The sequence below is a fragment of the Corvus hawaiiensis genome, chromosome 2 (genome assembly GCF_020740725.1).
Source record: "Corvus hawaiiensis isolate bCorHaw1 chromosome 2, bCorHaw1.pri.cur, whole genome shotgun sequence".
Taxonomy (NCBI): domain Eukaryota; kingdom Metazoa; phylum Chordata; class Aves; order Passeriformes; family Corvidae; genus Corvus; species Corvus hawaiiensis.
Window position 1 is genome coordinate 6,120,498 of NC_063214.1, and position 23,204 is coordinate 6,143,701.

General features: G+C 41.7%; 2 protein-coding genes across 5 annotated transcripts in view; one reads left to right on the top strand and one right to left on the bottom strand.

Moving 5' to 3' along the window:
• The window catches only part of POU1F1 (POU class 1 homeobox 1), a 29,265-nt gene extending 20,763 nt beyond the window's left edge, over positions 1-8,502 (top strand). For all 4 annotated transcript variants that reach the window (XM_048295538.1, XM_048295536.1, XM_048295537.1 and 1 more), the window contains 4 exons: positions 755-1,000; positions 3,183-3,347; positions 3,955-4,015; positions 6,625-8,502. In XM_048295538.1, coding sequence (XP_048151495.1) covers positions 755-1,000; positions 3,183-3,347; positions 3,955-4,015; positions 6,625-6,838 — 686 coding nt within the window. In that variant the 3' untranslated portion in view covers positions 6,839-8,502. The remainder of the gene's footprint in view (positions 1-754; positions 1,001-3,182; positions 3,348-3,954; positions 4,016-6,624) is intronic.
• A 2,569-nt stretch (positions 8,503-11,071) lies between these two features.
• On the bottom strand, positions 11,072-22,233 carry CHMP2B (charged multivesicular body protein 2B). Its single transcript, XM_048295544.1, has 6 exons — positions 22,076-22,233; positions 18,953-19,044; positions 15,891-16,085; positions 13,421-13,523; positions 12,388-12,494; positions 11,072-12,258 (listed from the first exon to the last, which is right to left on the bottom strand). Exons 1-6 carry the CDS (start codon positions 22,107-22,109, stop codon positions 12,145-12,147), a joined length of 645 nt encoding a protein of 214 aa, XP_048151501.1. The 5' UTR covers positions 22,110-22,233; the 3' UTR covers positions 11,072-12,144.
• Between the last annotated feature and the right edge of the window lie 971 nt (positions 22,234-23,204).

Genomic DNA, 23,204 nt, shown 5'->3' on the forward strand with positions numbered 1-23,204 from the left:
GGATGGCCTAAGAACCTGGATTTTACTGGCTGATATTTTACTGATTTTACTCCAGATGCACTGAGGAATGTTAATATTTCTCCAGTAATTCCCCATCCTTTAGGTCAGAGACTTTTTAGCTCTATGTACAACATTTAGGGGGAAACCAACCTTCAGTCTTAACTGAATCTCCTTGTTAAGTCTGACATTTGTGAACAAAAGGTAGTGAAAGATAGTTCTGTTTTGTCCTTGAGCAATTTCTTTTTAAATCAGTGGAATCATTCTGAATGAGTTCTGTTTTTTTTTTTTCTTTAAGCTCTTACCTGTGTACTTTCCTCAAAGAAATTTTATGCTACAGCTAAGCTGAGATAGTACCTTGTCTGAGCATCAAATGGCACCTACATGGGAATATTCTTTGTACCAGAAAACAGAGACTGGCAAATTTTAAGTGACTCAAAATGACACAGATCCATCAATCTTGTTGTGCCACTTATTTCCAGCTTAGAGCTTGGATTTTTCTTTCTGTAAATTTAGGCCATTTGTCTCTTATTTAAGTGCTTCACAATTGGCTACGTAATAGGATGGCTGTGGCTGGTGAAAGGGGCTGTTGATGTGCTGGAACAAGAAAGAGAAAATATATCCTAGGAAATTCTAACTCTTGGATTCTCTCACGTATGTTATGGAATAAATACGGATTATGAGGTGGTGAAGGGAGGTTTTTAGCGTGTAGCAGTAGAGAATCATTGCAATGAGCTTTCTCTTTGGTGTTGTTCAGGTGGTCTGACCCCTTGCCTCTACAAATTCCCGGAGCACGCGCTGAGTGCCAGCTCCTGTGCCCTGGGCCACGGCTTCACCCCCATGCCCCAGTCCCTCCTCGCGGACGATCCCGCTGCCACGGACTTCAAGCAGGAATTCCGCAGGAAGAGCAAGTCTGTGGAAGAGCCCGTGGACATGGACTCCCCTGAAATCAGGGAGCTGGAGAAATTTGCCAATGAGTTTAAGCTGCGGAGAATTAAGTTGGGTATGTGCTTTATGATCAAAAGGCTGCAAGATTCCAGTAGAAGCCCAATTATTTCTGAGTGTTTTATGGTTTGGCCTCTGCCATTGTCTGGTTATAACTCTAATCGTGCCTTGTCCTGCAAAACTTCCTCCATTCCTAGAAGACTTGCATGGAATTAATGAACTTCAGCTTTTAGTTTGGAGAAAGGGACTTTAAAATTTCCTGCCCTTAAACTATTTGTCTTAAATGTAGAGAAAATGATTGCTGTTTGATAAATTACATTCAGTGTCAGGTGCAACATTTTGCACAGCTCCAAATTATCTGCAACTTAGGGCAGGACAGGCTCTAACCTCTCCTACCCATCCTCTTCCCCATGGAGTGATTCCTCTGATGGTGTGCTGCCATTTCACTACACAATGGGTGACATCCATGGGAAATCCTTCACACTAGTAGGAAACTTATCTTTCTGGTTTATTTTTTTGTGCCAAGTCACAGTTGGGCAGCAATTGGTATCTTTGTTGCTGTGACATAACTGCTGAGGACAAAGGCAGGCTGAGCCATGCCTTTCTTGACATTGTCACATATAACATTGCATCAGAATTATAGGGAATCCTTTTATTTTATAGATCTAAAAAAATGGTGAGATTATTTGGGGTATGTGTGTGCTATCCCAACAGCTAGAAAGCCAGTGTGTTCCATTTGCAGTCTAAACTGAAATAAATTAGGGTTTAAAAAATATTTGCAAACTATTTTTTCCTGTATATCCTGTATTAGATGTCAGCCACACCGATGGAAAGCATTTGCCAGGCTGCACATAGTAAATCGCTGCATCTTCATCCTGAATTTTTGAGGGAGCAAAACTTCCTTTGTTGCAAGCAAACAACATGGATCCTGTAGAATGAGAGAAATGCAATATGCACAGGAAAAATAATCCGAGTTTGAGCTTTAAAAGGGAGAGCAGAGTTGTGGGTCTGAGACTGAGAAACACAGGGTTAGTGCGATCAAAAAGGAGGTTAAAAGGTGCCTTATGGGACATTCAGCATCTAAAGAGATGCTGCCTTGTCCTGGCACCAAAGCAGAAAAAGAGGATGAGGATCCAGCCCCCCAGCTGTAGGAGCTTTGGGGGGTTCAGTCTGGACCGGGCGTAGACAAGACGGCGAGGACAGACGGTGACGAGAGATCTCTGAAGTCAGATCTTGGAACATGCGGTTTATTGCAAAGGGCGTGGGTACAGGGGCACTGCTTAGAGCTGCAGCTGGCAGCTCTGAGCAGGCCCAAGAGAGCAAGAGAGTAAGCGGGTAAGAGAGAGAGAGAGCGAGAGGAATGAGAGTGAAGAAGAAGTGATGAGAATAGGATGGAATGGTGAAGTCCTGGTTACAATACAATAAATCATCTTCTGTACTGAATATTCTAATTGTCACTAACCAATCTAATACAAGATACAAATCCTATAGCATTTACATACAGCCTATAATTACCATAGAGTGTTACATCTTAACTTCTAAAAACTACTCTTTGGACCCCTTCTGCTGAGCTAGTAGGGTCTGCTCTGACCCTTGGACCTGCTTGCAAGCAGAGGGTATTGTTCAATCAAGAGGGGATTACCTTCAGTCGGCCATACCATTGTTTTCCAGTTGTTCAGTAACTAAGATTTGGTATTTCAAAAGGGGCTTTCATTTCGATGTTGCCTGTAGTTTTCATATTCCCAAAATCTTTTGTCAGGCAATCATATTTATAAGGCTTTCCTGTTTCATCTTCCCCAACACCCAGCCATGACAGATCCCCATTCAGAGCACTGAACAGGGAGCTGCTGATGCAAAGTCAGAGTCTGCATGGAAACTGCAGCATTTCTCTGGTGACTTCAGCTCAGTTGTTGCAACAAATAACAGGAGACCAGCAGTGCCTCTAGGGATGAGCTCATTGCTGTTGCACCATCTACAGAAAGACATGTGGTGTCTGGATCCTTCTCAAATCCCTAATCTTGAAGTATGAAATGCCACTCAATCAGTGTAACACTCCACAAAAACCACCAGGAGACTGAACACGGCTCTGAGGTGAGCTCAGCTGGCCACAGAGACCTCTGCAGGAAGCTCAGCCTGAAGGCACTGCAGCACACACTGTCCATATCTGGGCTGAGCATCTCAAGGAAAGTAACCCTTCCTAGAAAGCTTCAAAGTTGCTGTTTCCTGTTTGTTTTTGCCAGGTTATACACAAACCAACGTTGGAGAAGCGCTGGCTGCTGTGCACGGCTCTGAGTTCAGCCAGACGACGATTTGCCGGTTTGAGAACTTGCAGCTGAGCTTCAAGAACGCGTGCAAACTGAAATCCATCCTGTCCAAGTGGCTGGAGGAAGCAGAACAAGTGGGAGGTAGAGGATTAAAATCGGCTAAGTATTGATTTACACTTCAGGCAGAATCCTATATAAATGTTTTAGGGCTAGTATGTGTCTTCCACAGAGTAAAGGTTTGGTTTTACCAGCTTTAAATGCTGAGACATGCTTGTATTGAAGTACAGTTATCCTTTTTTTGAATGAGCAAGGAGAGGAAATCTAAAATATATGGAATGTTCACAGCAGCAGAAACATCAGTTGGTCTGCTGGAAGAAATTTCTTCCGGTCCCATCCCAGCAAGCCAGTTCCAATCCTGTAGACAGAGTAGGATCCGCAGGACAGCCTACTTAGCAGACGGAGATTTTTTTACTAGCAAAGGACTCTTGCTTCTGACTATTTCTGCCTATAACCATTTATAGTTGGAGGTAAAACAATGACCTACCATCCTAAGAATGGATAGATCTTGTGTGTGATGCTCGTTTGATTCAGCAGCATTTTCTGTTGTGCTTTCTCCTTCCCTCAAAGACAGTGACTATTTTTCTGGAAATAATTGTGCATGTTTTCCAGTCCCTGTGGAATGTAACTGCCAGGTTTTGTTGTTTATTTGGGTTTTTTTATTGTTTGTTTGGGTTTTTTTTTAATACAGCTTTGTACAATGAAAAGGTTGGAGTGAATGAGCGGAAGAGGAAGCGCAGAACCACCATAAGGTAATAAATATTTAGGTTATTATAGGTTAGAAACGATTTTGGCTAAGATGCTTCTTTTCCATCTGTCAAAATTGAAGTGCTATTTTCTATTAATGAATGTCTACATCTCAGGCTTCTAAAAGTTTCAATATTTGGAAACATTCTACTGAAAAATAACAGCATAACCCTCCAGACCCCAAATTCATTCCAAAGATACTATTTTTTTTCAACAACACACTTTGATATGAACATTTATTTCTAATTCTGTCAAAATTTTATTATATCTGTAGTGAGTAAGTTATCAGAGCACCCTTATTTCCATTTTGGGAGATTCTACATTACACCAAAATAAATTGCATTATTTTGGTGTAATAAATAAACATATAGATTAAAAAAGCCATATAAATTTGCCAGAGAACTGAGGTCCAGTTAGTTTGAGGGAAAGCTTTTGTATGTCCTGTTGCATCCCTGTCACTGAATTCTTTGACATTCCAAAGAAACACTTTAATGAACTAAAGGGAAAAAAACAGAGTTGTTCTAGAAACATCTTCCTTTGTTTCTCACAACTCTGGTGGCCATCATCTACCACCTCTCTAGCCTCAGCTCCATATGGAAATTAAGTAGGCTGGCAAAACATATTATAAAAAAAATTACCAGAAAGTCAAAATGAGAGTGTGGAGTTCCTTCTCCTTTAGATATCCCAGATTCCTGTATCCTTTGGTAAAGTTGTATTCACTCAGGGGCCTGTAAGAAGCTGTAGTTTTCTTCTCCAGGAAGGGAATTTGTGTCTGGAGAGGACCCTGGAGCTGTTGGGCCCTACGCCTTGCAGTCTGTTCCTGGAACATGGGTCATCCCCGCTGTGCAGTGCCACCTCATGGAGATGTAGGCTGCTCTCTTGTCCCACAGCCACAACCTGTACCTTCCCTGCTCACACTCAACTTGAGACTTGTTTCTTTGAGTCACGGGATCATAGATGGTTTGGGCTGGAAGAGAACTTCAAAGGCATCTCTCTGAAATTAAAGATTCCTCTGAAGGGATGCTTCTTGGTTAGGAGTGAGTTGGGGATGGAAAATGTTTCACAGCTCATCTCAGCACCTCACAAGAGATGAAGCTTTACTCTTGAGAGGCCACTTTCTCCTTCCAGCTTCTCTACAGGCCAGTGAGGACTCGAGTGGCAGTGCCAAGACCTTCCCCATTCCATGGAGCATGGCCTCCACAAGAGCTGGGAGCTGCGAGCATTTCTGTGCCCCTGGCCAGAGGAACCCACTGGAGACTGTTCCTCCAGCAGTGTGGGCTTTGGTTTTTAAGACCTATTGATAAAATCAGACCTTATATTATGCATTTTTACATCTAACCCCGCTGCAGGGGGAATAACAAGCAGGGCAGGTTGCAAGAGCACGGATAATTGAGAAGTTCAGGACAAAATCCTGTGTAGTAAGAAAATACTAATTACTCCTTTGAAGGTATACAGCACCTCAGTTTAAAGACCTGAAATGAATCAGGGAGATTTTTATCTGAACTCTAGCCTTACTCTTAACCACTCTTAATGAATATTTGAAGACAAATTAATGGTATAAGAAAAATCTCATGAACTAAATTAAGTTAGACCATAGTAAAAACTACTAAATTTGAATTTGTGGAAAGTATTTTATTTCATACTTTGCTCAAAACCTAAGAAGTTGTTAGTCAAAAGCAGCGATGTTTCTTATAGTTCTGTATGTGCAGAACACCATGCTATTAATTAGGCAGTTTTGTTAAATATTAGTAAATATTGCAAAATTGACCTGTAAATTAAAGACCAACAGATGAAGTAACTAGAACTCGATACCGTGTGCATTCCTGTAGTGGAAATACCTGAGCCTAACTTCCAGAATAAAGCATGAAGTGCCCTCTTGTGTCCAAAGAAATTTACAGCTACTGCTGAGACAATGCCTCCCGGTGACACACGAGCATGTCGCAGATGTGTTTTTTGAGAACATGTAACAGAAACTGGAAGCAAATTCTATCTGAAAATAAGAAAAATAACAGTATTAAACTATTCTGTTTGGTGAACTACTCAACTTTGGTCGCTGCTGACTCTGAGGAACAGATTAGGGCAGACATTTGGAAAATATGATGATGGCTAAAACAGCTGGCCATAATCCCTGTGATTTCTAGGAATACTCTAGTGCTGTCTCTATAACTAAGTGATGGAGCTCTTCCTCTTTGTAAACCCAAATGATTTGATACAACCAGGTAACTCCACTGATGTGCATTTGCTGGGGTAGAAGGGTGGTCAGGCTTGCTCCGATTACTGTGACCCACTCATGACTAGTTAGTAGCTGTATCTCCTAGATAATATCAAGAGGCATTAAATATCTCATAATTAACACTGAAATTGCACCGAACTTGATGCTATTTTTGCCTTTTAATCACCCCATGCTGAAATTCTGTACAATGTCACACTGCTCGTGTCAGCAGAGAACTACAGAATACTTTCAGTGCTTTGGGTTTCCTTTACGTAGAAAAAGATGAAACAAACCAAGTCACTGCTTTCAGTGCTGTTACTTGATCTTTCTCTTAAACCTAGTGGTGGAAGCCTGAATGTGCAGAAAAGTTTTTTAAAGGTGAAATTTTATCCCTTTCTCCAGTATCGCTGCCAAAGAAGCCCTGGAGAGGCACTTTGGAGAACAAAGTAAGCCTTCTTCTCAGGAAATCGTGAGGATGGCTGAGGGGCTCAATCTTGAGAAAGAAGTTGTGAGAGTTTGGTTTTGCAACAGAAGACAAAGGGAAAAAAGAGTGAAGACCAGTTTACACCAGAACACCTTTAGTTCTATTATCAAGGAGCACCACGAATGCCGGTAAAGCTTTTCCATGTACAGATATGGATGTTGGTTTTGCTTTTTGTAAGTATTTTAAGTACTATGCTTGTGGAAGACCCAAGTTTAGTGTGTAAGGTTGGAAACTAAATCCTAGAGTGTCTGTTTAAAGATTTGGAGGTCTTTGCAAGGAATCTATCACACATTGTTCAACTAGAAACGCTTCCCGAATTTCACAGGTAGCTGCAGCTTCCCTGCGCTGTGCCTTTCTTGCCTCTGTGGTACAAGTTAATGACTAAATGTATGTGTGTTGTACATGGAGAGAGGTTGCAAAGCTCAGTGTCAGCAGCTGTAGCACGGGAAGGATTTTGCTGTCATTAATTGAGGCAGTGTGAGCTCACCAGGACAGAGGTGTCATGCTGCTCCTGCTGGGTGCTCTGTCTCAGCCCAACATTTGACTGCCTTGAATGATTGTCAAGTAGAAGAGGCTTTGTTAATGCTTGTTATCAAAGGTAATCCTTGCTAAGTTGTTATGTGCCTCAAAGTTTGGTTTGGATAGGCTTAGCTATAAAAACAGGAATACAGATTTACCTGACCTTAAGGCTTTGTGGCCTGAGGGGAAGAAAAATAATTATCAGGGGTTTTATTACATTGGGCTTTCTCTGCGTTGTACTTTTTTCTGATTAAAACCATGTGTGTACATACTTACACCGGAGATGGTGTGTTAAGCTAAAAAGCATCCAAGAGAAGAATTTATTGCACTGCACATTCCCACTCTATATTACACCCCACTAATTGAAAATAATCCCTTATTTGTCATCCTCTAGCCTAGAGAGAGAATTGAGGGAAAAAAATACCAGTGTCAGAGCTCCACCTATCAGGCAGGCTCTAAGAAAACTGAATTAATGACTGTAGTAGTCACCAGGGATAGATTATCCAGCCATCTCATCAGCCCTGCTCATTGTTATGGGAATTAGCCCATTACTGTATAAGTATTTTGATTGTTTTCCCAGGACTGAAATTAAGTGAGTACACGCAAGTCGTACTGGCCAGATACATTTTATTTTTCCATAAAACAAACCTGATGATTTAGAAAATGTCTATATAATAGGCCCACAGAAAGCCAAAGGAGTTTAATGTTCAAGACCACTTAGAAGCAGCATGTACAAGTTAAGTGTTCACTCTCTAGTGTACATTAAATTATCTCTGATACTTACTACAGTGACCGTAAGCATATTCAGCTGTGGAAATCAGGCTCCTGCAATTCTAAAAAAATATTTTTTTATGGATGAATGAACCACTCTAAGCCCTTAATTGAGAAGAAAGCCTCAGTTTAATAACTCAAAGGGGAGAAACTGTGGCTATGTGCTCTCCTCAGGCTGCTCTTATCACTAGCACAGCTCACCCACTACAGCAGAGACCAGGGTGTAGAGTTTATCCACCACAGGTTATCAGCAGATCATGAACTTCACACAGGATGGAAGTAAGTTCAGCTGAGAGGATTAGCACTCAGCAAAGGTGGTGGCATGCATTTGTGTACCTTTCATGTGATGTAGTGAAATGTTATGTACGTTGAAGTTACTATCTGATATATATAAACTTTATTTATGTTCTAAATTATTTTCTTAATTATAAAAGGTTTCCAAGAGATGCTGTCAGCCTGTACTTCCCAACCTCCCCATCCAATAAAGTATTCCTATACATTTGGCACTCCAGGTAGTGGTTTGTAGTTCTGTTTTAGTAACACTTTACTGTTTTTAGCTGTGTGGCATGCTGAAGAGCATTTTAGAATGCTGTAACAGTTTATTCCAGAGCAGCCTCATTGTAATGTGGTGGTTTCTTGCCCCTCAAAAAGTCTCACAAGTGAAAGCTAATTGCAGCAACAGAGTAAAATAACACAAAAGGTGGCACATAACACAACTGTCTTGTAAAGGAATGACAAAAGGCCAAGGGGAGAAGCAGCTACCATTTAAACACACCTAGCTGTTGCCACAGAAATAAAAACAAATTAGAGCAGAATTGTTTAAAGAAGAAAAGCTGGGTGAAATCAATTTCAAGTGCTGCAGCTGCAGCCATTACTTACAGAAAGTGACAATTCACTTTTTTTTTCTCTAGGAACAATTTAATTACCATCAATTACTCTTGGCTGGGGGGGAACCAACCTGGATATAAAGGAGGATTTCCGAGGGGTAGCTTTACAAACCTGCAGGAGTTTAGTTGGCCATTCAGCCAAGCTGTGCTGCGCTCTTTTTCTTTGAGATACTTGTGAGGGTTTTTTTCTTGCTCTTCTTTTCCCATGGTACCTTTAGGCAAGGTGTTAAAGCCACACACTAGAGGGCAAAACAAGGCATTACCGCAGTGTATAAATCTGAGGTTCAGCTGTCTCTGAAGAACTGTGATGTGCTGTGCCCTCATGTGAGGGACACAACAGACCAAGCCAAGGCCAGGCTGCTGATCAAAGGTAAGGCAAATAACTTGAAGTTACTCTCTGCTAGATTAATGTGTGTGCATTGAATGCTACAGAGTGTGCTCAGCTATGAACTGTACTAAAAGGCTGATGGAGGTAGGCTGTTCACCTTCCTGCCTAATAGAAGAACTAGGAATAAATATGGGGAGATGGAAAGAAGCTTGAACTGAAGAAAAAAAAAAAAAAAAAGGTGGTTCTTAACGTGCTTGGAGAAAAAAATCTGTGGAACTTCTCCACTAAAACATGTGGGTGCCAGAAGTTTTTTTGCATGGATGAGTTCTCAGATGAGAAAGCCACTCAGAGCTGGTGTGGTGTAGAACTTGCATATGGATCTGGAAGTGCTTTATGTTTAAAACAGAGATTGGAAGAGTATTAGGGGAGGAAGCATCATCTACATTCATCCTGTTCTTGTTGTTCTCCTGGGCATTGCTTTCTGGGCACTTGTGGAAGAGGACTCTGGATAGAGCCAATCTTAGGTGTGTGCACCACTAGGTCACTGTTCCTGAATGGACTCAGACCCAGTTGCTATTTAAATTGTTAAAAAGAGTAAAAAAAGTTAAGGATTGAGTGGTTCCCTTGTCTTTTTTATCTCTGTAGGCGATACAATTTTGTTACAGGCTGATATAACATGCTGACTATAATTGCTAACACGTAACAAGCCTGCAAACCTACAGCACTTTTCACTCTGCTACCTAAAGATTTTTACACAGGTTAGAGGGGCAGGACTGAAAAGGTAACTTGTAACAAACCACAGGATTGATGCTGACGCCAGCCCTCCTTCAGCAGTCCTAGAGGCATTAAAAAGCAATGCCTTAATTCCTGTTCTCAAAGACCCAGAGAAAAGAACTCATAATGGAATTATGCCCAATTTTAGCAGTTACTACAAGGATCAAGTGCACACCTCCTTCAGAAAGGACACAAGCCTTGGTGTTCAACCACACTACAGTCAGCCAGTAACGTTTTATCCCTGTGTTCATATTATGATTTCTCTTTTTCAGTGCCACAGAGTAGTACTTGGGCACAAGGTTCCAGACAGGGGAATGCAAACTTGAACAAGTCTTTACTGAATGTTGAGTCAAAGGCCCACAAGCAACTACAGTAAATATTATGGTACTTTATAGCCCAGAGGAATATTTATCAGCACTCACAAAGAAAGCCTAGTAAGAGACAGATGTGTAACACTAACCCTAGAGAGGACAAACTCATTGTGGAATAAAAAGCCTTTTATTGGATTTTTACAAAATAACTTGTAAAAAAAGAAATCACCTTGTATTGGATAGATGCAATATATTAACTTACACATTCCTACCCACTACCTGACAGATTCAGTTTGGCCATTATTTCTTTGAAAGAGAAAGAACACCTGAAATTCTAGGCCAAAAACCTGAGGAAGGCTCTCCTGTGAATTCTCGTTCTCTGCTGACTTCAATCCTAAACAGTAGATGGTGCAACAACAGTAGATTTACTGAGGTTTCCTGCTACACTTTGTCTAGCAGCAAGGTCTCTTCATGAAGTTTGTTGCCTCCAGTTACCCTGGTTTTGCTTTTGGGAGGTATTTTGTTTTTCTCTTTTTAAAACCAAGATGGTAATTGTTTCTGTTCAATGAGCAGCACCACTAAACCAGCACTGAGGGGTAAATATCTCCAGCAGAGTCAGGGCTGAGGAATACCACACCATGTAGGGAGTAATAACTGGGAACTGCATTCTCATTTTGTCTATTTCAAGTATCAACAGTTCTTATTCCTCAGCCCAATTCATATTTCACTTAAAGCTAGAATTGTGTTGATGCAGTTCAGAGACCATAGAAAAACCTTCACAGAACCAGAATACTTTTATTATAGTGTTTAGACAAGTAGTTATCATTTATGATCCAAAATTGTTCTCAAAACTGATACTTTCAATGTGATCAGTTGCATCTTAGCAAACAATACAATTATGCAGTTATCTTCATTTAAGAAATACTGTAAAATATATACAAACGTTGCTTCAGGCAATGTCCTTTTTGCAAGTGCACAAGTTGCATTTCTGAATGAGTGCATCTCTCCACTTCAGCACTGAGTCCCATCAAGTGTGCACAGAGGTCTCACCAAAGCATTTTGTGAAACCATCTTAATTAAGTTTACTCACCTTCCAAAGACTCATTCTGAAAGAAAACCACAAAGGTACAAGATTTATATACATAAAGGCACAGCAATTCTGTTGAAACCAGCTATGTTACAGTACAATAGAGTTCAATCAGTGCCTTTCATGCAACAAAGTTCACTAACAAATGTAATTCCTCTTCCAAAAAAATTATTTGCACAAGGAGTGTATCCTTCCATTCTGATAAGAAGAATAATGAGCTATTATTTCATCAGCTCAAAAGTTGCTACAGGAATTTCAAAGGAATACATAAAATGTTTTTTTCTTTCTGCCTAAATCTGCTACTCTCAAAGCTGTATCTCATGGAAAAAATAGTTTCCAACTAAGACCCAAGGTGAAGTTTTGTTTGTGATGACAGACTAAGAATGTTCCTATAGCCATAGTTTTGTAATAATGATAAATATTACATAGGTGCTGTCCTAGGAAGTGGCATCACCAGCCACAGAATAGCCAGTTCTAGAGATAGATCAGGAACTGAGATGGAAGAAAACTTGAATCCAAAGGATAGATCTGCATCAGGTATGAGTGAACTTATCGTTAGAACTACCCCCCTGGTTGGTCCAGAGTCAAAAAGACTCCATGCAGTGGACAAAAAATGTACTTTTCTTTGCAAATTGATCTTCAAGTTGTCATTTCTGAGACTTCAGGGTTTTCCTAGAAATCAGTTGCATTGAAAGAGTATTTGCACTCTGTACATGTGACTAGAGCTGAACACTCAGCAGGCAGACTCTGAACTGGACGAGTTAATCCACCCCCAAGGCTTTGAGCTGGCGTTCAATCTCTTCATCCGATATGGTGGTGGTGGTCGATGCCGATGCAGATGGCAACCCTCGGGCAGCTGAGGGAGCTTTGGCCATCTAGAAGGAGACACAAGTTTTCTTCAGTCAGAATAATGCAGGTTATGACAAGCTGACTTGTAGAATAAACTATTTTTAAAAATGGAATGTAGGGGAAAAAGCACACGAGCTGTGCAGAAATAGCCATACCTTGCCAGAGATTTCAATCCCAATCTCATCAAGCACTTGGTTAACAATATCTTGGCTTTCTTCCTCTTCATCAGAAGCATCAAAAATATCATCCAGAGTATCATTAACTTAGAAGAAAGAAAAAAAAGAATCCAGATTGCATTAAACAAAAAACTTAGTACCATCTGGTACCCTCCCAGAACACAGCAGTAATACTCCTGGGTAAGATACCAGCAGAAAGCACCTGCACGTTAGAGAGGCTTTCTTAGCTCTGCCTTGCAAAGCCTGTGAGCGCAGCCAGGGCAACAACATGGTAAGGCATGGCTGCTTTTATAAATGTTTAGTTTCACAAAAAGAGTTCAGTTGCTGTACCTCTTTCCATACTATAACATTTCTGCAGAACATCTACAGTTTGATAAAAATCCCCTTCCTCTTCTTCCTCCAAGTATGTTGCAAAGTTGTTAACTACTCAGATAACGTGTGCAGTTGAGGTGCTTCCATCTTGGTCAACAGTACTGGTTTGAGTCCATGCTATGACTCCATGAGGTATGACCAACAAAGGGGCAGGAATTGGGATGGGGAGGAGACTGAGCAACACCAGGAATTAGCTAACAGTAAACACATGCACTCAGGAACAAGAAACTTACTGCCTCCTCAAGAAGTTGTTTGTGGCTTAATTTAGGAAAAAGGAGACAGCCATATCATACCACCATGTGCAGACAGCTGTGATTATCGCTATCTAAACTGTGTCCACTTAAAGCAATTTTTCAAGTCTCCCTACCAGTTACGCAATCAAGGCCTTGAACTACTCTTAAACCCTATTCCCCTGCAGTATGTTTTTTCTAAAAATATGATGAATATTCTAGATTTAATACCTAGAGCTTCTAAAGAGTCTGAGGCCCAGCCTCCCTGCTCAGACATACATTGTTTTGTTTGCTCTACAGTTTTGCTGTCAGTTTCATTAACTATAGAAATAAACTTCAAACATCAGTGTTTCTAGGCTGGTTCTCCCCTGCCAAGAGCAGCCAGCTGTTCCCTGCAGTGCAGAACTTACTCATTTCTTCAGTCATTTCCATCTTCATGTTTTCCTTCTGGAAATTCTGCATAGTTTGTAGTGTCTTTTGTGGATCCATTTTCTTATTAACTGCTTGCATTGTCTATTAATATGGAAAAAACTCTTAAATCATACAATGAGACATTAGTAAATAGCAATGCGTTCATTAAGAAAAACCTTTCAGCCCAAATTCCACTTTCCTTGACTCTTTACATGCCATGAGAACTGTAGATAAGTGACAGATCAATAGTACAGGCTGCACTTAGTAAGAAATATTACTATCTAGTGCCCCAATAGACAGACTTTCAAATGTGTGTATCTTTCTTGCACCATGACCCTCCCCTGGCCTTGTATTAGGAAAAATCTGACTGATCTGAATGAAAAGAATGGAGAACATTTCCTAACTTGAAGGTTACAGACCTTAAAGAAGTAAATGGCTGCAGGTACTTATTCAGAAAGGACCATTTATTTGTACCATCACTGGAAGACAGGCCCTAAATTGTTTCTTTCTGTTAAAATTTAATGGAAAAATTACTTTTCTCTGAAAAGAAAATACTGAAGTATTGAGGAAGTTACTTGCTTAGGGTGCACCTGTGTGATGGGTAGAGATCTTGGTGTGAGATAAACTTCACCCATTCTACTACAGGTGTGCAGCACTGCCTTTGTGGGCACTGCTATGGGATAGTTCCCTCTTTCCTAAAAAGCAAGTTACTGTGGGATATCAGAATCTAAATACAGTCATGAGCAATTGAAATGTAAAATTTAACCATCTTTAACAAGATAAAAGACTTGGTTAATTACAGGAGCCACTTGGTTAATAATCAAGCTACTGCAGCCACTACTGGCTTCACAGGTCTTCTGCCTTCATGTCTGAGTTTGTTCAAAGTGGTAATGTATTCTTGAATTCTAATGTTACTTGAATTTCAAAGACTGTGCTCATGGTCATGTTATTTGAATTTAAAAAGTTGTTCTGGACTTGCAGGGTGTTGGCTCTCTAGAATTCTTTTACAAGAGTTATAAATGGATATGAAAAGTTTCTGCACCGATAGAGAGTTTGTGTAATTTCAGAAAATACGGGTCGGATGCATGATTAAAATAAACAGGTACCTTAATTGGACTTTACCACATCCAAGATTAGCACCATACATGTTAAAAAGTATACTGACAGTACTTTGAAAGCTTTGCGTTGACATATTTGCCTTGCTTGTTAAGGCAACTGATCCCATACGTTTTCACTGATGGTTTTATGAGATTAACAATTCTTTAACCTTCCCACATTGATACGGCAAAATATTAACTTTAAAAGTGACCAAAGAAATTTAAGATCTTCCTCTCCAATAATGTTACACAAACTAGGCCATAAAAGTACCTGCTGTGTTTCAAAAAACATAATTTTCTGAATGCTGGGTAATTTTTTAAAAAATTTTTTTTTTTTTTCCCTATTGATGTAATCTTCATAACTATTTCAGTGATGCTTTGGTTTTGAGAAAGTTAATCAAAGATCTAGCATAGATAAAAACAAGTCACCCATGTAATAATTAAAAAGCAAGACCAACTTGTTCACATGAGCAGTGTTGTTGAAATACTGAGTAAGGTGTTGAACCTGATAGTCAGACAAGTCCCCTTTGTAAATTTGCTGCAGAGCCACAACTCTGTATCACTTCATGGCTGGAATCTGCCCTCACGCTGTGTCTAAAGGGCACCTGACCACAAAGCCTTTGTGGTAATTCCTTTCTACATCAAGTTGCATTGCTGTGTTTAACTGGATTTAACTTGGACTGGGATCAAAGCCCAGCTTGGTCTACAGTGATGCATATTAATTATCCTTCCTGCACCTTGAGCTGAGCAGTCCTCCTTGCCAAAAGCCAAATCCCTCTTCATCAATTCAGGGAAATAGGGGAAAGTTAACATCTAACTTGGAAAACTGAGATTTTTCACTCTTTTATGAGGTGACATTTGGGAGAAACCTTAATGCAATATTATTTCCAGAGAGAGCACAGAGAGAATGACAGCAAACTCCAGATCAGATTTTTTTAGGAACTTCAGATCCAAAGTAATAACCTACTTTTTTCAAAGGCTATAAAGCTATTGTGACACACTGCCTTGATTTCTTGATGAATCATGACCTACTTTTTCCCAGTAAAAACTGCTTGTGACAATATAGACAGGCAAGGCACTGTAGCAGCAGGGATTGGGGTTTTTATGTACTAAAAGAGTTCATTCACTGGCATTAGGTTATTTTTATCATGTAAACATTTGACAGCTGTCTAGCCCAAGAAGGTATGTAGGTGCTATGTGGCAGGACTGACTAAACAAAAATTTAATAATATAAACCCAAATTACATTTCCCAACTGCATCCTCACCACCACTTGGGGCAGTGACTTTTATCCCTGCAATTACACAAAATCACACAATTTTTGCAACCATATGCTCCATTTGAATATAAAAGAATATCTTGTAGTGCCTTACTTTGGCTGTAGCTGACATAGCTCCTGCCATCTTCATCTGGGAGTTCATGACCTTTGTTTGAGTGGACATGGAAGTGACTTTGGAGCTCACAGCATAGGTTCGATTCTTCTGCTTCCGCAGCTGCACCAGCTGCTTGGCCAGCACTTTGCAGGCCTCTTTGTTACCAGTCTTAGCCATTTTCTTGATTTCCAGTTCCTGTGAAAAAAGATGTGGGATTAATTCTACAGAATTTTCCTGCATGCAAAGACTATAATTAAGCCTTACCACTAATAATTAAATTCAAAAGTTGACTATTCTCTTGTATCTTTTAAGACATTTCAAGTCATATAAATAGTTCCTTGCTTTTTTAACAAGGCTGTTTAGCAGAATCAATGTCATGCTGGTATGATTTGACCACAAGGAAAAAACTCAATAAAACTGAATTACAGTGTGGTAGCACACAGTTCCCCCAAAGACTTCAATTTCTGCATGATGTCACATTCACTTCTATATGCACATTCAATTCCATATCTGGATAGGGAGCCACACTTCAAAAAAAGCCCCAAAAAGTGAAGGAATTGTGATGTCCAGTCAACTACTGGTGCCATGACTCTAATCAACTTTGATTTCTTGCCATCAAACAACATCACTCATGTAGGAAATGGAGAGTTCTTTTCAACAGTTTTTCAGCCTCAAGAGAACCTCACGGCCTTTTTGGGGAAGAAGTAGATAAAGTTAGATGACCAATAATTATAGGCTGTTTACCCTCATAATTTAGCTGGACTTAATAATGAAAGTGGTATAATTTAACATGTGCTTATGCTGTAAGAAAGACCCTTGTGTCTTAGAAAACCAAAACAAACCCCCAATCTGTCAATTCAAAGAGAAATAACAATCTGTTTAGCCCAGAGGTACCAGGAAAAAGCCTGACACAAATAATCTTGTCAGCTGGGATTCTTCAAAGTGGGCCTTCTTGGCACACTTTGTGACTTGGTAATGTAAACTTTGCAACCACTTTTTCCTTAACAACCTTTTCAAGGAGGTCTTGCCACAGTGGCTCAGTTTTCTGTAGATGTGCATTTGTCCATTTTGATTTTTACCATTAAGTAAAAGCAGCTTTTAAAGACCAGCTTTATCCTGGATTTTTCAGGAGAATATGCCAGCTAAAGGTATGCAGTTGCTTCACTTTATGTGCTCTGGCAATCCAGAAAACTGCACTTACAAGAAGCTATGAGAAGATAAATTCTAGTCACCAGGACATGCAGAACAGTCACATTTAAAGGCAGGTATAAAATGACCCACTGCGTTACCCTGACTACCAGAAAATTTCATAGTTAAGTTTATTACAGAGATGGCTCTGGCAGAAAATCTCTGCAGATTCATAATTTTTAAAGGGTATGTCATACACACTATTTTTAATCCAGGAAGGTACAGAGTGGCAAAGAAGCAGCATGAGACTGTTCAAATGTAAGAGGCCTGAAATAGAAGCTGTGCTCTTGGAAAGTAGATCACAGAAGCCACAAAAATTCCTGTAACATCACCAGAATAATATTTCCTTTCTTTTTTGTACCTAAAATGCTTGAAGGTTGGAGGGATTAATTTGTACCCTATCGTTTTAACAGCAAACATTTGAAAATAGGGATTTTCTCAGTAAGTTGAAAGACTTATATAGCATTTATAACCTGATTTTTAAAGCAAAAAATAGTTTTACAAACCATTGCTAAATCACTGCAGATAATCCACCTGCAGAAATCAAACCCTATATACAGATGATTTTTCTTAATTAAAATGAATTTGGGTAAATTTGGGGTACATTATTTGTGTTTGAGAAGTTTGGGGCAAGTTTATTGAAGTCAGTTATGCTCTTCTGGGGAAAAAAATGAAAATTTATACAGTCGTATCAGGTTACTGAACTGTCTGCATATATTAAGGTATTTTTATCCATAGAATTAATATAACTGGGTTTTCTTAGAGTAGTACCTTAAAATTAAGGGGAAAAAGGTCTTTCTAGAGAAAGCACATAATGAAATGTTTTGAGATCGACTGATAAGTCCCTGATCCTTCTTCACCTGATCTGACACTGAAAATGAATATTTACTGTCTATTGCTCCTCTCATTCTGGCAGCAAATTTTAACTTTTTCAAAGACATATTTCACTGCTCCTTTCTTCTTCTCCTCAGAAATCCAACATTTCTGAAACCGCTTCGTGTGGCAGGTAATCAACACTTCAGCCCGAATATTCACTAAAATGAGGGTTATTTCCAGATTTGGAATATTTCATACTGGGAAAATGCCTTATTTATGAGCAACCTACTATATCTTACATGTCCAAGGCTCTCAGAAACAGTTTCTCTGATCTTTTAGTTTATTATTCCCAGCTCTTGGTATTCATGCAGCCTGCTGCCATGAACCACACCACCTCAATAGCTGCTGGAACTGGCTGGATTCGCACAGCTTTTCCCACAATCTGAGCATTCTTCATGCATCAAACCCCACCATCTGGCACATCCATTTCTCCTCTTACAGTGCCACACAGGTGCAGCATTCAGCCACCGAGTACTTGAAAGCTTACACACAGTAAGTTCTGAATAGATCTTAATTTGGGCAACAGTGCTACTGTTATTAGCTAATTTTAGGGAAGTTCTATATGAATGAAAATAACCTTATGGGGTATTCATGATATTCTATGATTTTTCAAGTATTCTCTCCCACTGGAAAGTCATGGCAAGTGTGATAGCATTTATACTTCTTTTAATTTTTTCACCCCAAGACCACTGATTTACAAACCTTTTAGAAAAAAAACTTCTGAAAGATAGAGAATGCCAGGAATTGTAGGGAAAGACCAATGTGGTCATTTCATCTAAACACATTGTTTCAGGATTTTCCTATGCCAAAGGCTGAGAATTGCTTTTAGACAGTAAATGTTTTCCAACACAATTTTAATAACTGAGAAGTGAAAATGGGAAGACAACTTTTTTTAGTATTCAATTATTATGCATTGATTTATATCTTTAAAACTTTTCAAGTTTTCTGTCATGTGTGCATGTTTTAAAGAGCAAAATGAAGTTCGCTGTCGTACTTACCAGTTGTTTTTCCTGTTTTTCAAGTGCTGCTCTATCTCTGCTTATAGCCCTCTGTGTACCTCTTAACTCTCGATTTTGCTCCTTTATTATATCTGGAAAGAAAATATCGATAGCTGGGCAAAGTTTTCATACTCCATAAACATCTGCTAAGCACCCCGCAGACAAGCAGCATGTTTGACACCTCCCTTTGTTCAGAATGAAGTGTCAGCATTTCAGAGATAGAAAATACTAGCAAAATACAGTTTGGTGTATGCAACATCATTGTGACAGCAGTGTTTAAAAAAAAAAAAACTTATTTTACCTAGGATGTTACTTTGCACCATAACCACAGCAAGAGCCTTAACCCCACGGTAGGACATCTGTACACACACTTTCCTGCAAGTCCAGCACTAACTCAGCAGTATCCTGTTCACTGCCATCCCACTGCTTTTCCTCCAGCCAGGCCTAACTGCAACAGTAAAGCAGCTCAAGGAACCTTGATTTATGAGATCTCAGAGCATGTGAGGAGTTCCCAGCTCCACTAAAACAGTGAAAATAATTCCAGGTGGAAGTCCCGGATCTTGCTCTTCTCTGTCCTTATTCTGCTCTGGGGGAGAGTTTCCTCTCCTCCACATCTGTGCAGCCCTTCTTCAAGTCAGACTATAAAGCCAAGAGTGTTTGAACCTTTTCAATCAGGAGATGCTTAAGAATAGTAAGGTACGAAAGTGGGGGCTTTTATAACAATTTTCAGTCTCCTGACAACTGACGTAGCCAGCAAAGCTTGAACACTGTCTGGTGTTCCTTCATAGGAGTTTTGTGCACTGTACTATTAAGAATTATTTACTGGTAACATCCTCTTAGTAAAGCAAGTATTATTTACAGTCCAGGCATCGATCATGCTAGTTGCAACTAACTTTTGATAGGATTTACAACACGTGCTTGGGTGTGATTCACCTGGGCAAAGGCAGAGCAGCAGGTCTGCATCTGACTCAGCATCCTCTGACCTTCATAGAGGAAAGAAGTTTTTATTTAGGGGAGATTCATCTACTCCTATTCTATGTCTGCACTTTGGTTGGGAGTTTGAAAGCAGCAGACTCTCACATGAACTTTGTTCAGAGCTCTTTCTTCTAATCCACAGTAACATCATGGCAGGGCACTGCTATTGTACCTACAAAGTTTGAAGCAATGAGAATCAATACATACAGGCAGAGTTACTCACAGAATTAAAGGATAAATTCTATCTAGAACCACAGGCCACCCCTTCCATTTTTTAAAGTTTGGGGCAATTTTTCTGCAAACAGAGAGAAGCATTCACACTCTTCATTCCCAAAACCAGAAATACTGTAAAACACTCATTGCTGAAATTGTTTCAACATTAATAGGTCTGAATTGGAAAACCACCCCAAACCTCCAGTGGCATTTTAAAGACACAACATACACTTCCTCTTCCAACTTTGATGGAGATTTGCCCAGTAATTGGGCAAAGAAATATATATTTAAAAAAAAAACAGTGTGAAAACGACAAATGTTTTTACAATGCTACCACTGCTGTGAGTACTACACAAAAAGCATCCTTGGGAGATGCAGACTTTTCAGTGGACAATAACTGAGAACTGAAAGATAGCACAGAATATAACTGCATTCTTCTTCACACAGGCAAAGCAGCAGTGAAAATCATTCTGAAAATGCTACAGGCAAGTAATTTTGAAGGTAGATAAATGCATATTACTTGCACAGCTGCACTTGGTGAAAGAAAAAGCTTAATAGCTAAATACAAGACTGGCTTTTCTAACTACACTATTAAAAAAAATCCTTAGCATAGTGAGCTTGAGAGGTAGGAACTTCAAGGTGATAACAAACAAGAACAGTACTTAACTCAGGAAACAATAAGGGTGAGCGCAATGCTTATTTCTGTGGTTTCTGATTCCCCATAGTAGCTCAGCAATAAACTGAAAACAACTATCTGCAGTTACTGACTCTTTCATCTGTTTTTAGAAGTGAAGGCCAAGATGAGAATTTGGTTCTTGTTTCTGTCTTGATAACTGAGGCAAATCCCTAGTTAATCAAGCAGACAGAATACGACAGGTTATTCTGAGATAGTCTTTTGCCAGCAGCCACTCCTGTGTGTCACGCTGGCGTCACACACACACACACACACCAGGACAAGGAGGAAGCACCTCCATTCCTTGAAACAGGTTGGACAAGGGACATCCAGCAGGGCTTGACCTGGCTCCTGCAATCCTTCCTTGGTCATGGAAGCTTAGCACCAACTCCCCTTCCTCCCTTCTCAGGCAGGCGCCGCATCTAAAATGGCAAGAGCCAGGTGGGACCTGTGCGTGTTCCCCTCCGGTGACACACAATTGGTTGATGAGCAGCGTCATTTTTTGCGAGCCCTTTTCAAACGCCGACCCACCAGATTTGACACGGGGCACCCACCCAAAATGCCAGAGAGCCAGACCTGGGGCTCCCCAACCCTGGGGCACGACCATGTGGACAGCTGAGTATCGCCCAGCGGCCTGCTGGCAGGTAAGGCATCTTTTTGGGCTTTACTTTGGGGATCGTTATTCCTGCTGAAGTTTAAGCGTTTTGGAAAGCCAGATTGGCTACAGAGAGCCAAGACCAAGTTGTTTCCACACCCCCGCGGAGCCCAAGGCCGGGCGGTGGCGGCTCCCGCAGCCTGGACGTGGCTCCCGCACAGCGGCACCGCTCGCGTCCCGGCTCCCCCTGGGCCCCGGCAACTCCCGGCGGGCCTGTTCTGTTTCCCTCGCTGCCAGCTCCTCCTCCTCCCTCATCCACGTCCCGGGATCCCCGGGCCCGGCTCCCAGCCCTGCCGGTGAGCCGGGAATCCCCCGCCCCGCTGTGCCAGGGCCGGCCGGGCCCGGGGACTCTCCCCGAGCGCCGCCGGTGAGTCACGGCGGGCGGGCCGGGGCCTCCTGCTCCTCTCCTGCTCCTCTCCTGCTCCTCTCCTGCTCCTCTCCCTGCGGGCTGCCGCTCCGCCGGGACGCGGGGCCCGGGGCCGCGACCCCCGCCGGCCGCCCGATGCTCCGGAGCCCCGGCCGGGACCAGCCCCGCGCCCGGGGTCGTGCGAGGGCTGGGGGCGGCTGCTGCCGGGGGCCGGCGGGGCCTCCCCGGGCGCCCACTCACCGTCCACGGTCTTCTTCTTGAAGAGCGAGGCCATGGCGGCAGCCGGTCCCGCAGCCGCCGGACCCCGCAGCCGCCTCGGCGGGCTCCTGTCGCCTCCTGCTCCGGTGACCAGGAAGCGGCCGGGCCGCGATCGCCCGGCCGGCTCCGCCTCCCGGCGCCGAGGGGCGGAACGGGGCCGGGCCGGGGCTCCGCGCTGCGCCCGCCCACCCTGCGGGGCTCGGGCCGGGGCCGGGGTGGCGCGGGTGGCGTGGGGCTGCGGGAGCGGCTCCGGGAGCGGTTTCTCTTTCTCCCGGCGAGGTTTCGGTGTCTGGCCGCCCTCGTTTGGCCGCCCCGAGGCGCAGGAGAGGCGCTGCGGGACCCACCCGGCCATCCTGGGGACTCGCCCGCAGCCGGGACGGGGCGGTGATGTCCCGGCTCCCTGCCCCCTGCCCCGCTCGGTGGTTTGGGTTTTCTTCTCGTACGTGTTATTATTAAAGGTTAAAATGGAAACATATTAAAAGTTAATTCGGCAGCGTGGTGCTTTCCGGGTTCTCCGCTTGGTTTTCTGAAAACATTGGTCTCGTTGGAAATCGCAAGTTTTCACTGTTCTTCATGTGTCCCTTTACTTACTTTTCACCGGTTTTTCTAGGCTGAAATCCATGCCGTGTGTACACAGGTACTATGGGAATTCAGCAAGCTTCTATAAGGAAACCTGGTGCGTCGGCATCTGGAAGGATTTGGGCACAGGTCACAATTAAACACACAATTAAACAGTGGGATCACTGCCTGTCCCCGACAGATGAACCGTGGGGTTCAGGATTTTTTGTTCAGGAGCATCCCGGCTCTGGGCCCTCACCCCAAGCCATTGCTGAGTCTGGAGAACTGATTACGCATTAGTTTTTCTAGGATATGCCTTTGTCTGAGGGTCACAAGCACTGCTGTGCACAAGAGTATGGAAAAAGGAATAATAATTTTCTTGGGTTTCAATGTATAATTACAAGCCTTAATTTTTAATAAGGTAGTTTATAACATAGCTGTGGTTTCATCATTGGCTATTACCTACATATGCATCATGCCCTTAGAAAATAAAAAGAAGACCTTTATTAAAAAAGACAGAGCTGTAGGTTTGAATACCAGCTAGATATAACTT

Bases quoted from the DNA above. Each gene is read 5' to 3' on its own strand.
- CHMP2B (XM_048295544.1), bottom strand. From the start codon at position 22,109: ATGGCCTCGCTCTTCAAGAAGAAGACCGTGGACG. The intron at 16,086-18,952 runs GTAAGTACGACA...CTTTTTTCACAG, and splicing joins AAAAACAGGAAAAACAACTG to GAACTGGAAATCAAGAAAAT. The intron at 13,524-15,890 runs GTAAGGCACTAC...CCATATTAATAG, and splicing joins CTATGTCAGCTACAGCCAAA to ACAATGCAAGCAGTTAATAA.